Below are 15,209 nucleotides of genomic sequence, written 5' to 3' on the forward strand. Positions count from 1 at the left end.
TACAACTTTTGTGCAAATTACGGATTACTACATTGGTAATGTTCCTTTCACACCAGTAATGCCGCCACTGGTCGCTACTCGATTAAAGTAGCAACTCACTCAATTGTCCTTGCGAGGTTGAGTACACCCCGAAGTACAAATGCCAAAAAAAATCGACCCCACTGGAAATCGAACCCGGGACGTTTTATGTACCTGGCCTCCTGATATCTTCCAGTGAGAAGGAATAATCCTCGACAACAAAAGAAAGAATAATTTGTGGTACCTAAAGCAGAGCCTTTCTACAACTTTTGTGCAAATTACGGATTACTACACTGGTAATGTTCCTTTCACACCAGTGATGCCGCCACTGGTCGCTACTCGATTAAAGTAGCAACTCACTCAATTGTCCTTGCGAGGCTGAGTACACCCCGAAGTACAAATGCCAAAAAAATCGACCCCACTGGAAATCGAACCCGGGACGTTTTATGTACCTGGCCTCCTGATATCTTCCAGTGAGAAGGAATAATCCTCGTAGTGCTATGAATGTGTCTCGGCCCCAGTTCCTCATGTAACCCGTGGAGAAATGTGGCAACCCTGGGGAAATGGTAAATAATGTAACACATGTTGCAACACTGCAGAAACCATCTGAATAATCTACACGCTGGACATTGCTAAATTGTTCTTCTTCCTAGCCTTTTCCTATTTAAATAAGGTCGGCGTATGTCGGTCTCTTCCAGGCAGAGGGAAATGGGAAATAATGTAACACATGTTGCAACACTGCAGAAACCATCTGAATAGTCTACACGCTGGACATTGCTAAATTCTTCTTCTTCCTAGCCTTTTCCTATTTAAATAAGGTCGGCGTATGTCGGTCTCTTCCAGGCAGATGCACTCATCTAGGTTCTTATATTTGTCACAGATGGTGACAACATTTTCCAGCTCCTAACTGCTAACTGATGTTCGCTCCAGACTTTCAAGTCAAACCAGATACAAACCACGCACAACATTTCTTAACTTCAGTCATCCATCCGTCGGGTTATAAATAGAGAAAATTTCAAAAAGTATCATTTGAATTCGAAATAATGTAACACATGTTGCAACACTGCAGAAACCATCTGAATAATCTACACGCTGGACATTGCTAAAGTGCTAAATTCTTCTCCTTCCTAGCCTTTTCCTATTTAAATAAGGTCGGCGTATGTCAGTCTCTTCCAGGCAGCCCTAAATTTGCTATATCCCAAGTATATCCTATATCCCATCTTACAAATGATCTTCTTCTGACCTAATTGTCACTTTATTCAGAGGTTCGGACAATAGTACAGTCGGTTTTAAGTCCAATGCATTAGTAACTGCACTTTCCCATCTTACAAATTATCTTCTTCTGACCTAATTGTCACTTTATTCAGAGGTTCGGACAATAGTACAGTCGGTTTTAAGTCCAATGCATTAGTAACTGCACTTGTGGGATTAAAAGAAAAAAGGAAGAGTCTTATTTCATTCGAACCCTAGATATTCAGACCCCATCTTACAAATGATCTTCTTCTGACCTATTTGTCACTTTATTCAGAGGTTCGGACAATAGTACAGTCGATTTTAAGTCCAATGCATTAGTAACTGCACTTGTGGGATTAAAAGAAAAAAGGAAGAGTCTTATTTCATTCGAACCCTAGATATTCAGACAAGTAGTAGATAGCTACTTACCGGCTGCACAGGTGACAGCTACTGGAGGTGGTAGGGGAGGTAATAGAGAGGAGGAGAGGGGAGGGAGAGGGGCATCCTGTATGATACCTCCCATCTGTAAAGTACATAGCTACTTACCGGCTGCACAAGTGACAGCTACTGGAGGTGGTAGGGGAGGTAATAGAGAGGAGGAGAGGGGAGGGAGAGGGGCATCCTGTATGATACCTCCCATCTGTACAGAGGTCAATGCTAAGGCCTTTACAAACGAGGAGCCGTCCTGAACAAAACTGAAACGAGAATAGAAAGTGATACACATGATAGGGAGTTCAGAGTTAGAAGAGAGTTCAAGTACATAATATAAAGTAGCAGGGCACTAGATATAACTTACTCAGACATGAGAGCATAGCATTGCTGTACTACTGCCTCGGATACTCTGCTCAATATCAGTGCACTCATCTAGGTTCTTATATTTGTCACAGATGGTGACAACATTTTCCAGCTCCTAACTGCTAACTGATGTTCGCTCCAGACTTTCAAGTCAAACCAGATACAAACCACGCACAACATTTCTTAACTTCAGTCATCCATCCGTCGGGTTATAAATAGAGAAAATTTCAAAAAGTATCATTTGATTTCTGATGTCAATGTTTCGACTTACCTGAGCTTAACACTATCTCCCCATGCAATGAGTTCTCGTCTCAGATACACATTGGACTCAGGAGCGGCAAAGTTCTGCAGGGGGTCGGCGCCCATGACCCACCCGTTGTGTGCCATTACAAATGTGGCGGCCCCGGGGCCCAAATCCTGCAGGAGATCTATATTGGTGTTGTTCTGATAGTCGGTGAAGTAGCGATAGACCAGAGGACACTTGAGAGAAATCTCCTTGTGACGGGGACCATCATGAGACACACGATAGTAACGTACGCCTGTGGGATAGTAATCAGATAGAGAGGACACTTGAGAGAAATCTCCTTGTGACGGGGACCATCATGAGACACACGATAGTAACGTACGCCTGTGGGATAGTAATCAGATAAAACATTGTTAGGAACGAGAAACAACATCTAACTTCGTGAAAACAAGCAAGTGGCATGCTTGCATGGTATTTTTCGAGATGAATTCAGAAAAATATGATGCATCTAAAAATTTAATGTCGGGAGAAGGGACATACATTGACTTTTTTAGATCACATGTTTATTTTCTATTTGGATTCGGAGAAACATGATGCGTCTAGAAATTCAATGTCCAAAAAAAAGAGCATAATATAGAATTGGCTCTTTTTTATTTTTTTAGATCACATGCTTATTTTCTATTTGGATTCGGAGAAACATGATGCGTCTAGAAATTCAATGTCCAAAAAAAAGAGCATAATATAGAATTGGGCTCTTTTTTTATATCACCCTTGATTGTGAAGAGACATTGCACTTCACAGCAAATGACAATGATAATAAAAGCTAGAGACTCTACAAGTAGTCTAGAATCTAGAGTTCTAGATAGTTGATACCTGGGCGTCCAAAGGGTTTTAAAAGCCCAATGCTTCCAACCCTGTGATATAGGTATCTGCCTGTCTCACGAATTCTAGATAGTTGATACCTGGGCGTCCAAAGGGTTTTAAAAGCCCAATGATTCCAACCCTGTGATATAGGTATCTGCCTGTCTCACGAGCACAGAGAGTACCTATGTTGATATTACCTGCTATAAAGTTCTCGACGGCTGCATTGAGATGTTGTTGTATTTCATGTAACTTGGCATTGTTTAGTTCATCTATCTTGAGCTTGAACTCCTGAACACAACGTCTAATACGAGAATCCTCATCAAAACAATCACTCCTGTGAAATAGCGAACATAGAAAGTACCTATGTTGATATTACCTGCTATAAAGTTCTCGACAGCTGCATTGAGATGTTGTTGTATTTCATGTAACTTGGCGTTGTTTAGTTCATCTATCTTGAGCTTGAACTCCTGAACACAACGTCTAATACGAGAATCCTCATCAAAACAATCACTCCTGTGAAATAACGAGGTGGTTACAAATAAGATCATTGTAAAAGAATTGGTTATACTAGGTAATTTCCCTGCAAGCCCCAATATTTTCCTACAATGTCACTGCTAGCTTCAATGACAAAGGAAGTTGATAAGACCCGGTTTCAGAGGTTCGTGTCAAACTGTCCGAGTAAGCTTAGAGGTCTTCAAAGACTTCAATATGAATCTGTAGTCTGTAGACCTTGCACTCGGGGTTGGGATAACACCGTTGAGGACATAAATGGCAAAGATGGTACCTAGTCTGTAAGACCAATTTTGTGGAAGCATTCTGACAAATAGTAATGTCCTGTTAGTATGTATCTCACCTATAGACATTGTATGTGTTGAGCGCTAGTTGTAGGTCTACTGTGGACTTGAGTCTTCTATATTGTGCATCCTGTATGATTCGCAAGGGTTCCAGTGGCGGTTGAGTAGTCGCGTTCCTATCCACGGGTACGCTGGTTCGACACTGGAAGCATTCTGACAAATAGTAATGTCCTGTTAGTAATTGTCTCACCTATAGACATTGTATGTGTTGAGCGCTAGTTGTAGGTCTACTGTGGACTTGAGTCTCCTATATTGTGCATCCTGTATGATTCGCAAGGGTTCCAGTGGCGGTTGAGTAGTCGCGTTCCTATCCACGGGTACGCTGGTTCGACACTGGTCTTGGAATTGTTTCACGAGGAGTTCGATATCCAAGGTGTAAAGCTCCGGGATTCGAACCTGGGGTAACTTCTGCGTGTGAAGCAGATGTCTGAGTGCCTGTGACATAGATAGAACCAAGTCAGTGTTGTATGTAGTGTGTACGTTTGTTTATTTTGGTTTAACTCCAAACGATCAGACCCCATTTTGGTAAACACTTGGAATACAAAAGTAAACCTGCTTATTAAACTTCGACCTAGTCAGCCTTAGTGGGTAGAGCGTCTGCCTCGTAAGCGCTAGGTCGCAAGTTCGATTCCCGTCAGGGGCAGATTTTATCCTAAACAGATAAGGTTCGTTCTCGGATCGGCTGACTTTCTCCTATACTGTCTTCCTTCTCTCTTCACTTTCGGGAAGATAAGACCTTAGCAGTTACAGTTCCCTCTATCAAACTTTTTTCAACTTTGGACCCCATTCGACGATTGAGGGCTGCTCCATAGGCCCTTCTTTCTGAGCGAGTTCCACAGTTTAATAATGACAAACACTTCAAAAGAGTTTGATCATTGGATTTTGGGCACCTTTAGAAGACACCGTTCATTTGACTTTAAGTAACTCACATTCAAATGATCTTCATTATTAATAATCCATTCGACGATTGAGGGCTGCTCCATAGGCCCTTTTTTTCTGAGCGAGTTCCACAGTTTAATAATGACAAACACTTCAAAAGATTTTGATCATTGGATTTTGGGCACCTTTAGAAGACACCGTTCATTTGACTTTAAGTAACTCACATTCAAATGATCTTCATTATTAATAATGGGAAGATAAGACCTCAGCAGTTACAGTTCCCTCTATCAAACTTTTTTCAACTTTGGACCCCATTCGACGATTGAGGGCTGCTCCGTAGGCCCTTTTTTCTGAGCGAGTTCCACAGTTAAATAATGACAAACACTTCAAAAGAGTTTGGTCATTGGATTTTGGGCACCTATAGAAGACACCGTTCATTTGACTTTAACAGACTTGACTTTAAGTAACTCACATTTAAATGATCTTCATTATTAATAAGGCTCGGGACTCCATTCATTTCCCACTTGCCAGACTCTATTTCATCAGATAACTGTTGTAGCATAACAAGGCTGGCTAGGTCGAAGTTTAATAAGCAGGTTTACTTTTGTATTCCAAGTGTTTAACAAATTTTACCAAAATGGGGTCTGATCGTTTGGAGTTAAACCAAAATAAACAAACGTAAGTACACACTACATACAACACTGACTTGGTTCTATCATGTTCTATGTCACAGGCACTCAGACATCTGCTTCACACGCAGAAGTTACCCCAGGTTCGAATCCCGGAGCTTTACACCTTGGATATCGAACTCCTCGTGAAACAATTCCAAGACCAGTGTCGAACCAGCGTACCCGTGGATAGGAACGCGAGTACTCAACCGCCACTGGAACCCTTGCGAATCATACAGGATGCACAATATAGAAGACTCAAATCCACAGTAGACCTACAACTAGCGCTCAACACATACAATGTCTATAGGTGAGATAATTACTAACAGGACATTACTATTTGTCAGAATGCTTTTACAAAATTTGTCTCACAGACTAGGTACCATCTTTGCCATTTATGTCCTCAACGGTGTTATCCCGACCCCGAGTGCAAGGTCTACAGACTACAGATTCATATTGAAGTCTTTGAAGACCTCTAAGCTTACTCGGACAGTTTGACACGAACCTCTGAAACCGGGTCTTATCAACTTTCTTTGTCATTGAAGCTAGCAGTGACATTGTAGGAAAATATTGGGACTTGCAGGGAAATTACCTAGTATAACCAATTCTTTTACAATGATCTTATTTGTAACCACCTCGTTATTTTATTAATAAGGCTCGGGACTCCATTCATTTCCCACTTGCCAGACTCTATTTCATCAGATAACTGTTGTAGCATAACGTCCAGTAGATAGGCCGGTTTCAAATGAGGACTGTTCACTAGATTGTAGGAAGCTTCAGGATGTTCCTGTAACCAGTGTGTCTCATTGACATCGTCATCATCAAATCTTGAGTCGTCCCAGAAATTATTATTACACGATTAGATCAAACTTTATTAACAGAATAAATAAATATTTACAGATAGTAACATAATGTACATATAAGTAAAAAATAAAGTTTGATCAAGGGTGGCGTTAATGCCTATGGCATTCTCTACCTGAAATGGAAATGGGTCGACTGTGAACAAAGCCTCTCCACCATGTTCTATCTTTGAACTTTTCTTCGTCATTTCAACACATTGAGAGATAGGTACGGTCTCATTGGCGGTATGATTGAGTACGATGTCACATAGACTCAACATCTGAAATGGAAGAGAAAAATAAAAATTGATAATTACTCATCATTATCAAATCTTGAGTCGTTCTAGAAATGGGTCGACTGTGAACAAAGCCTCTCCACCATGTTCTATCTTTGAACTTTTCTTCGTCATTTCAACACATTGAGAGATAGGTATGTCTCATTGGCGGTATGATTGAGTACGATGTCACATAGACTCAACATCTGAAAAAGAAGAGAAAAATAAAAATTGATAATTACTCAACATCGTCATCATCAAATCTTGAGTCGTTCCAGAAATGGGTCGACTGTGAACAAAGCCTCTCCACCATGTTCTATCTTTGAACTTTTCTTCGTCATTTCAACACATTGAGAGATAGGTACTTACTATGCCCATCCCACGGACAGTGTAGCTGTAGACAAGACAGTATGTAGTGTGTAAGTTCCTAAATTTACAACTTATCTTTATCCCTCCTCCCTTCAGGTTTTTTTTTAAGTATTAGTAGTGCTTTACTTAGACTGTCAGCTTAAAACAAGTTGTTCCATTATGTTCCTCCGTGTTTCTTTTGCTTTTCCCTCTACTTAAGAGTGACATAAGATACCAACAGACCAATGTCATGAAAGAAAAGACACAACAATCTACAGAAAGTAATCAATAGTTCCTCACTTACCTGCCATTCAGTCCTCATTTTCTCAGTGAATGCAATCACATCATCCCAATAATTTAATTCTTTTGTTTGTTTTTTATGAAAGGGAGATGTTATGTATGCTGGCCACAACTCTGAGCTGAAGCTTCAGGTATGTAGTGTGTAAGTTCCTAAATTTACAACTTATCTTTATCCCTCCTCCCTTCAGGTTCTTTTTTTTTAAGTATAAGTAGTGCTTTACTTAGACTGTCAGCTTAAAACAAGTTGTTCCATTATGTTCCTCCGTGTTTCTTTTGCTTTTTCCTCTACTTGAGAGTGACAAGAGAAACCAACAGACCAATGTCATTAAAGAAAAGACAACAATCTACAGAAAGTAATCAATAGTTCCTCACTTACCTGCCATTCAGTCCTCATTTTCTCAGTGAATGCAATCACATCATCCCAATGAGAAACCAACAGACCAATGTCATGAAAGAAAAGACACAACAATCTACAGAAACTAATCAATAGTTCCTCACTTACCTGCCATTCAGTCCTCATTTTCTCAGTGAATGCAATCACATCATCCCAGGATAGCTTGTGTTCTGGAGTTGAGAATAGAGGGTTCAGATCCAACTGACTGGACAGACTGTAGCAAGAGTTTGAACCACCTAGTTCCTGTGAAATGACCAATACATATATCATAATCAGAGTCCTTCAAATATGACGTTTATTTTTCTTAAAATATGACTCTAAAAATATGACTTTATGACGTTTATTTTTCGTGAATGGATAAAACAAAGTGAGTTGCAAGTTTTAACGCGACGATTTTGCAGTTAGTTTCACCAAAGCTCTCGAACGGTTCATCCGATTTTGATTAAATTTGGCAAACATGTTCAACACACATTTAGGGACCATGTGGGGGCCTTGTACGGGCAATTTTTCCAAGTTAAATGGAGAGTCATAAGAAATTTCCGCGTTGATCATATTTAGCGTCATACTAAATATTAACAAGTTTTGATTGACACCATCAACATTCAAAGTGTGTTGGATATCCAACAACTATCTAGCTATTTACTCACCAATCTTGAGTCGATAATGAACACCATCCTGGTGTTGATTATCCTGCAAGGTGAGAACTCTCACTTCTGTCTGTTGCTGAACCACCATATTGTTTGAACTCCTGCAATTAAATTCCATCAAAATATGAATTTGATACATCAATAATACACATGTAGTTCCCAAGGATATTGATTAATTTGAAAGTTTAAGTTAAACCAATCAGCTTACTAATCTCATTGAATTAAGTTTGGTCACAGGCAATAAGTTATAACTCGTTAGGATCGTTACTGTTTTGATGAATAAGCAGAAATAATTCCAATGTCCAACCTGGGAATATAAAATATACATAGAATAAGCAGACATAATTCCAATGTCCAACCTGGGAATATAAAATATACATAGAATAAGCAGACATACTCGTAATTCCAATGTCCAACCTGGGAATATAAAATATACATAGTGGATAGAACAAAGTGAGTTGCAAGTTTTAACGCGACGATTTTGCAGTTAGTTTCGCCAAAGCTCTTGAACGGTTCATCCGATTTTAATTAAATTTGGCAAACATGTTCAACACACAATTAGGGACCATGTGGGGGCCTTGTACGGGCAATTTTTCCAAGTTAAATAGAGAGTCATAAAACATACATGGAATAAGCAGACATAATTCCAATGTCCAACCTGGGAATATAAAATATACATAGTGGATAGAACAGAGTGAGTTGCAAGTTTTAACGCGACGATTTTGCAGTTAGTTTCGCCAAAGCTATTGAACGGTTCATCCGATTTTGATTAAATTTGGCAAACATGTTCAACACACAATTAGGGACCATGTGGGGGCCTTGTACGGGCAATTTTTCCAAGTTAAATGGAGAGTCATAAGAAATTCCCGCGTTGATCATGTTTAGCGTCATACTAAATATTAACAAGTTTTGATTGACACCATCAGCATTCAAAGTGTGTTGGATATCCAACAACTATCTAGCTATTTACTCACCAATCTTGAGTCGATAATGGACACCATCCTGGTGTTGATTATCCTGCAAGGTGAGAACTCTCACTTCTGTCTGTTGCTGAACCACCATATTGTTTGAACTCCTGAAATTAAATTCCATTTGATACATCAATAATACACACATGTAGTTCTCAAGGATTAATTTGAAAGTTTAAATTAAACCAATCAGCTTACTAATCTCATTGAATTAAGTTTGGTCACAGGCAATAAGTTATAACTCCAAAATATGAATTTGATACATCAATAATACACATGTAGTTCCCAAGGATTAATTTGAAAGTTTAAATTAAACCAATCAGCTTACTAATCTCATTGAATTAAGTTTGGTCACAGGCAATAAGTTATAACTCGTTAGAATCGTTACTGTTTTGATGGATAAAACACCCAGAGTGGAAAATGAAATTAAAATATTGGACAGAAAGTCAAAAATCAATATTGAAAACATTTGGATCAATGTAAGCAATCAAACATAAGAAAGCACCAGACATATTAGGTTGAGAAGTTCCAGGAGATAAAACTTAGAAAATGAAAAGTTCACACAAAACAATAAGAAGGTATCAACATCCGACTTTCAATGACACATGCGAACTACTGAATCTTATTCTAGTAATGGTTTTAATTTTAACGAAACCCCAAATCTTTACCAGAGTGGAAAATAAAATTAAAATATTAGACAGAAAGTCAAAAATCAATATTGAAAACATTTGGATCAATGTAAGCAATCAAACATAAGAAAGCACCAGACAACTAAAGAGAGAAAACAGAGTGGAAAATAAAATTAAAATATTGGACAGAAAGTCAAAAATCAATATTGAAAACATTTGGATCAATGTAAGCAATCAAACATAAGAAAGCACCAGACAACTAAAGAGAGAAAAAAGAAATGACCATGTCATATTGCTAATAGAAAGTAAAAATGACATGCAAAACAACCAGACTATTGAATCATGCGAAAATTACAAAAGTTATGAAGATACCCAAGACCTAGTGAAGTAGAGGTAGACGCTCTGGTTAGATGCTGTCCGAAATATTCAAAGTACCTTTGGTCTACGGGTGTTGTTGGTGTTGTTTCGTTAGTTTTTTCATCATCCCCGGTGTACATGTTATCTATCGGTGTTATTGGTGGCGGTTCAACGTTCTCGTTATCTCCACAGCGATCTATTTTTATAACAGGTCGAATGAAAGTTTTCTTCACGGGCGCGGTCTGTACAGGTGTCTGGTGTGGCCGATCTGATGTCTCTGGGGCTTCCGTGATTTCTATGCCTGTATCTTCAGATGCCCGTACGATTGGAAACTAATACCCGAACAAGGTCAAAACACAAAAACTTTCAACAATGAAAAAACTATAGGAAAAAAATGAAATTTAAGAAAGCGTAAAAATATAGGCTGTGTTAGGCTTATAAAGTTCGTCTAAAAAAATCCAGAAAAGGTAGGTAGGTATCTATTTAATTCAATACAAATAGGTTAGGTCTATGCTACTATCCGTGTCTTAGGTCTCTATTGTTCGAGAATAAAGTCATTTGAGATGGTAATTTGAGTTCTAACGCTAGGTGGGTGGGTAGGCACTGGACAAATGAAACTTGATAAGTTGAGCAAATCCAGAAAAGGTAGGTATCTATTTAATTCAATACAAATAGGTTAGGTCTATGCTACTATCCGTGTCTTAGGTCTCTATTGTTCGAGAATAAAGTCATTTGAGATGGTAATTTGAGTTCTAACGCTAGGTGGGTGGGTAGGCACTGGACAAATGAAACTTGATAAGTTGAGCCTGTTATTAGGTTGAGAAGTTCCAGGAGATAAAACTTAGAAAATGAAAAGTTCACACAAAACAATAAGAAGGTATCAACATCCGACTTTCAATGACACATGCGAACTACTGAATCTTATTCTAGTAATGGTTTTAATTTTAACGAAACCCCAAATCTTTATCCGTTCAACTTAAATTAAAAGCTATGCAGGTCCCATGTTTTTCATCACATAAAAACAATAAAAAAAAGTAATTAAACTAGGTAGGTATATGTATTAGATAAAATCTAGGTATATAACTTACAGTGTCTTTAATCATAACCACTGATCCAAAATGACGTTTATAGTAATTATTTTATCTTAATAGCTAAGGTCAATGGAAAACTCAGGCACCTACTTATACTTCAAGAGAGAACAAGTTCGCCCATTTACAACCTACACGTAGTTGGCTTGGAAGGTAGCGCGTCTACCTTGTAAAAGCTGGGTCGCGGGTTCTATTCCCATCCCAGGGCAAACTTTATCCTCAACATATTTATTATAAGGCTGTTCTCGGAACCGTTAGTTCTTCCACTCCAATCTCTTCAGAAACTTTTGCTCGTTTTTTAGAACGTTGCTTTTGAGGAGATATTTTGATCAATTCTTCACTTTTTTGTGTATCTTGTACATTTTCTTTTTTCGTAATTCTTATGTCACTGCTCTTTGTGTCTCTTTTCTTCCTCAGATTTGGATTTTTCTCAACTTTATACATAGGAATCGACCATTTATTTATAATTTTTACCCATTTGCAACTGCTCCTTTGAGTAGCTTCTCATAAGTCGATAATCTACATACCTAGGTACTTATTTATGTACACAATATTCAATGATTACTGGCCATATCCCCAACCTCAGTTAAAAATTATTTTTTTGTTTGTTTGTTTTTTTTTTTTTTTTTTTTTTTTTAAAAAAAAAACCTCTTCTCAAGGGAAAACAATAACATTACGTAAGTAAATTAGGTTTTTGAGGCCGCAACTTCAAAAAGACAGACATTTTGCTATATTTTAAAAAGGCGGGCGGATGGAGGACAAACGTATAAAAAGGAGGACATGTCCACCGAAAAGCGGATGTCTGGTAAGCCCTTATTCAAGCCAATTTAAAGAAAATATAAAAATATCACTCTTTCTCTACAAGAGAGCATAATAAATAAAATTTACTTACCTGTTGATTGGTTGATTCCATTGATTACTATAAAAAAGTGGGCGGATGGAGGGCAAACGTATAAAAAGGAGGACATGTCCACCGAAAAGAGGATGTCTGGTAAGTCCATGTTCAAGCCAATTTAAACAAAATATAAAAATATCACTCTTTCTCTACAAGAGAGCATAATAAATAAAATTTACTTACCTGTTGATTGGTTGATTCCATTGATTACTTTAAAAAGGCGGGTGGATGGAGGGCAAACGTATAAAAAGGAGGACATGTCCACCGAAAAGCGGATGTCTGGTGTAAGCCCATGTTCAAGCCAATTTAAATAAAATATAAAAATATCACTCTTTCTCTACAAGAGAGCATATAATAAATAAAATTTACTTACCTGTTGATTGGTTGATTCCATTGATTACTCATTCAAATTACCATACTGAAAGCAGGAAAAGTGTTTTTTCAACTTCAATGTAGGTGAATAGGATTGTGAAATCAAAATTATGTATGTTTATTCTTGCCCTTTATTTCACCTTATGTTGAACTCTGTTTTTCAATTGCAAATAGAAAATGGATATACAAGGATCACAATCACAGTCTTTCAGAAACCAAAGTTCCACCTGTGGTTCAGTGTGAGATGCCGGGAAGATGGGTAAATCAATGATCCTGGATCAAATACCTACCTGATTATTTTTTGATGAAAAAAAAAAAATCACAAAAGCTAACGAAAATTTTTGTTTAATTTTTTAAAAAATTGATAATTTGATAACAAAACCCGCCAGTAAAAGTGCAGTTTGATTGAGAAAGAAAAAAAGGGAAAAATAGAAAATCCCACACGGTCATCTGTCGAGTCGAAGTGGGCCGGGCCAGTGATCAGTGATCTCACCTCGAAAAAAGTTGCTCGATTCCTCAGACGATATGTGCTGTCTTCACATCACTCCAAAGTTGTTGTAAACAGATTTCATTTTCGCCCTCTTCTCCTACATGACGTGGAGAGCTTATAAACTAATACCCGAACAAGGTCAAAACACAAAAACTTTCAACAATGAAAAAACTATAGGAAAAAAAAATGAAATTTAAGAAAGCGTAAAAATCTAGGCTGTGTTAGGCTTATAAAGTTCGTCAAAAAAAAAAAAAAATCCAGAAAAGGTAGGTACCTAATATTTAATTCAATACAAATAGGTTAGGTCTATGCTACTATCCGTGTCTTAGGTCTCTATTGTTGGAGAATAAAGTCATTTGAGATGGTAATTTGAGTTCTAACGCTAGGTGGGTGGGTAGGCACTGGACAAATGAAACTTGATAAGTTGAGCCTGTGTTATTAGGTTGAGAAGTTCCAGGAGATAAAACTTAGAAAATGAAAAGTTCACACAAAACAATAAGAAGGTATCAACATCCGACTTTCGAAAGCCCGAAAGCTCAAACGAAAAAAAAGGAAGTTTTAAGTATAGAAATTAACCATGAAATCCACCGTTATTCTTCTATTTCTGATAAGTGTGTGCATATCTTCATCGTACAGTGCCGTCAACCAAGATATTGTCTTCAAAAATGTAGACCGAGTGATTGACATCTCAACTCAGATTACCAAGATCAACTACAAACTAGTGCTGGAAAACACCGGCTCCAAAAATGTCGACTCGTTTGATTTTGTTCTGGAATCAGAGACCCAGACAAATCTTTATCCGTTCAACTTAAATTAAAAGCTATGCAGGTCCCATATTTTTCATCACATAAAAACAATAAAAAAAGTAATTAAACTAGGTAGGTATATGTATTAGATAAAATCTAGGTATATAACTTACAGTGTCTTTAATCATAACCACTGATCCAAAATGACGTTTATAGTAATTATTTTATCTTAATAGCTAAGGTCAATAGAAAACTCAGAGACCCAGAAGTCCGTCTCTTATTTCAGCGCCGAAGGTGGAGAACTTTTGAAGTCAACATTGGTAGCGGAGAAAGTTGTTCTCTCAGGTAAGTATGCTAGTGGCTCATTAAACTGTAGATCTCACTAAAAGGGCTCCTGCTGGATCTCCAACAGCCTTCTAGGCCCAAATTTTAAGGAGGAAATTTCCTTTATGTTATAAACACGTTTGATGAGTTTCATGAAATTAAGGGGTACTAGGTCAGAAGCCTTGACCACTAAAATCTGCCAAAATAAGGAGGTTACACAATGAGAAGTGACCATTGTTATTATTATAGGCTTAAGTTAAACACAAAAAGGAGCTTTGTTTGTTATTGTCCTGGCTTCTAATAATTACCTTACCTTTGTTACATAATATGAAATGCAGTTGCATAAAATTGTGAAGTAATTACATAAAAAAAGTGTAATATGAAGTATAGTTGCATAAATTATTAAGTAAAAAAATTGATTTGTTTCAGGTGCTGAAAAGACCCCAGCGTGGAAGATTGTTCTCAAGGAACAGGAAATTTAACAATGGAAAAATAAAAAAATTGTTCACACAATATTAAATCACTTGAAAGTTAACAAAAAAAGGTAATGTAACATAAAAATAATAATTATTTCGACCTCATTTACATTATAAAAGTTTAAATCAAGGCTGCCCCGACTTCATAAGGTCCATTTCGAAAGAAAAAGTTTACATTATAAAAGTTTAAATCAAGGCTGCCCCGACTTCATAAGGTCCATTTCGAAAGAAAAAGCACAAGGTTTCTTAAAAAGGAGTAGCGGTAATGAAAAAAAGTTCTATTCCTAAAAATTAATCTACACGTGAACTTTGTGTGTTTTATGGACGTAATATTCAATATCACATTGTACTTGCTCTATTACTCAATCAAGTAGGGAAATTGATTTTAAAGGAGAAATCAGTACGTCTGTACTTGAGCATGGCTCTAGGTAGATAACACTATCATCCTTGCTTACCTTGCCATTGCAAAGGTCAGAGTTTGATAATTTTATTCTAAATATAACATT

The 15,209-nt window shown here is 37.5% G+C and overlaps 1 protein-coding gene and 1 long non-coding RNA gene across 2 annotated transcripts in view; both read right to left on the reverse strand.

The window, feature by feature from the left end:
• LOC103522335 (glycogen debranching enzyme) overlaps positions 1 to 15,209 on the reverse strand; it is a 33,673-nt gene that overhangs the window by 11,978 nt on the left and 6,486 nt on the right. Inside the window, exons 6-17 of the mRNA XM_026821490.1 lie at positions 10,391 to 10,644; positions 9,333 to 9,433; positions 8,611 to 8,665; positions 8,355 to 8,459; positions 7,820 to 7,991; positions 6,829 to 6,875; positions 6,191 to 6,355; positions 5,360 to 5,456; positions 4,199 to 4,443; positions 3,530 to 3,667; positions 3,352 to 3,488; positions 2,318 to 2,585 (exon numbers count right to left, since the gene is read on the reverse strand). Coding sequence (XP_026677291.1) covers positions 2,318 to 2,585; positions 3,352 to 3,488; positions 3,530 to 3,667; positions 4,199 to 4,443; positions 5,360 to 5,456; positions 6,191 to 6,355; positions 6,829 to 6,875; positions 7,820 to 7,991; positions 8,355 to 8,459; positions 8,611 to 8,665; positions 9,333 to 9,433; positions 10,391 to 10,644 — 1,784 coding nt within the window. The remainder of the gene's footprint in view (positions 1 to 2,317; positions 2,586 to 3,351; positions 3,489 to 3,529; positions 3,668 to 4,198; positions 4,444 to 5,359; positions 5,457 to 6,190; positions 6,356 to 6,828; positions 6,876 to 7,819; positions 7,992 to 8,354; positions 8,460 to 8,610; positions 8,666 to 9,332; positions 9,434 to 10,390; positions 10,645 to 15,209) is intronic.
• On the reverse strand, positions 8,994 to 12,940 carry LOC113466338. The gene is made up of 3 exons (XR_003390768.1): positions 12,669 to 12,940; positions 9,333 to 9,433; positions 8,994 to 9,016 (listed from the first exon to the last, which is right to left on the reverse strand). It is a non-coding gene; the product is annotated as an uncharacterized LOC113466338 (long non-coding RNA).

The sequence above is a fragment of the Diaphorina citri genome, unplaced genomic scaffold (assembly GCF_000475195.1).
Source record: "Diaphorina citri unplaced genomic scaffold, Diaci psyllid genome assembly version 1.1 scaffold12, whole genome shotgun sequence".
Taxonomy (NCBI): Eukaryota; Metazoa; Arthropoda; class Insecta; order Hemiptera; family Psyllidae; genus Diaphorina; species Diaphorina citri.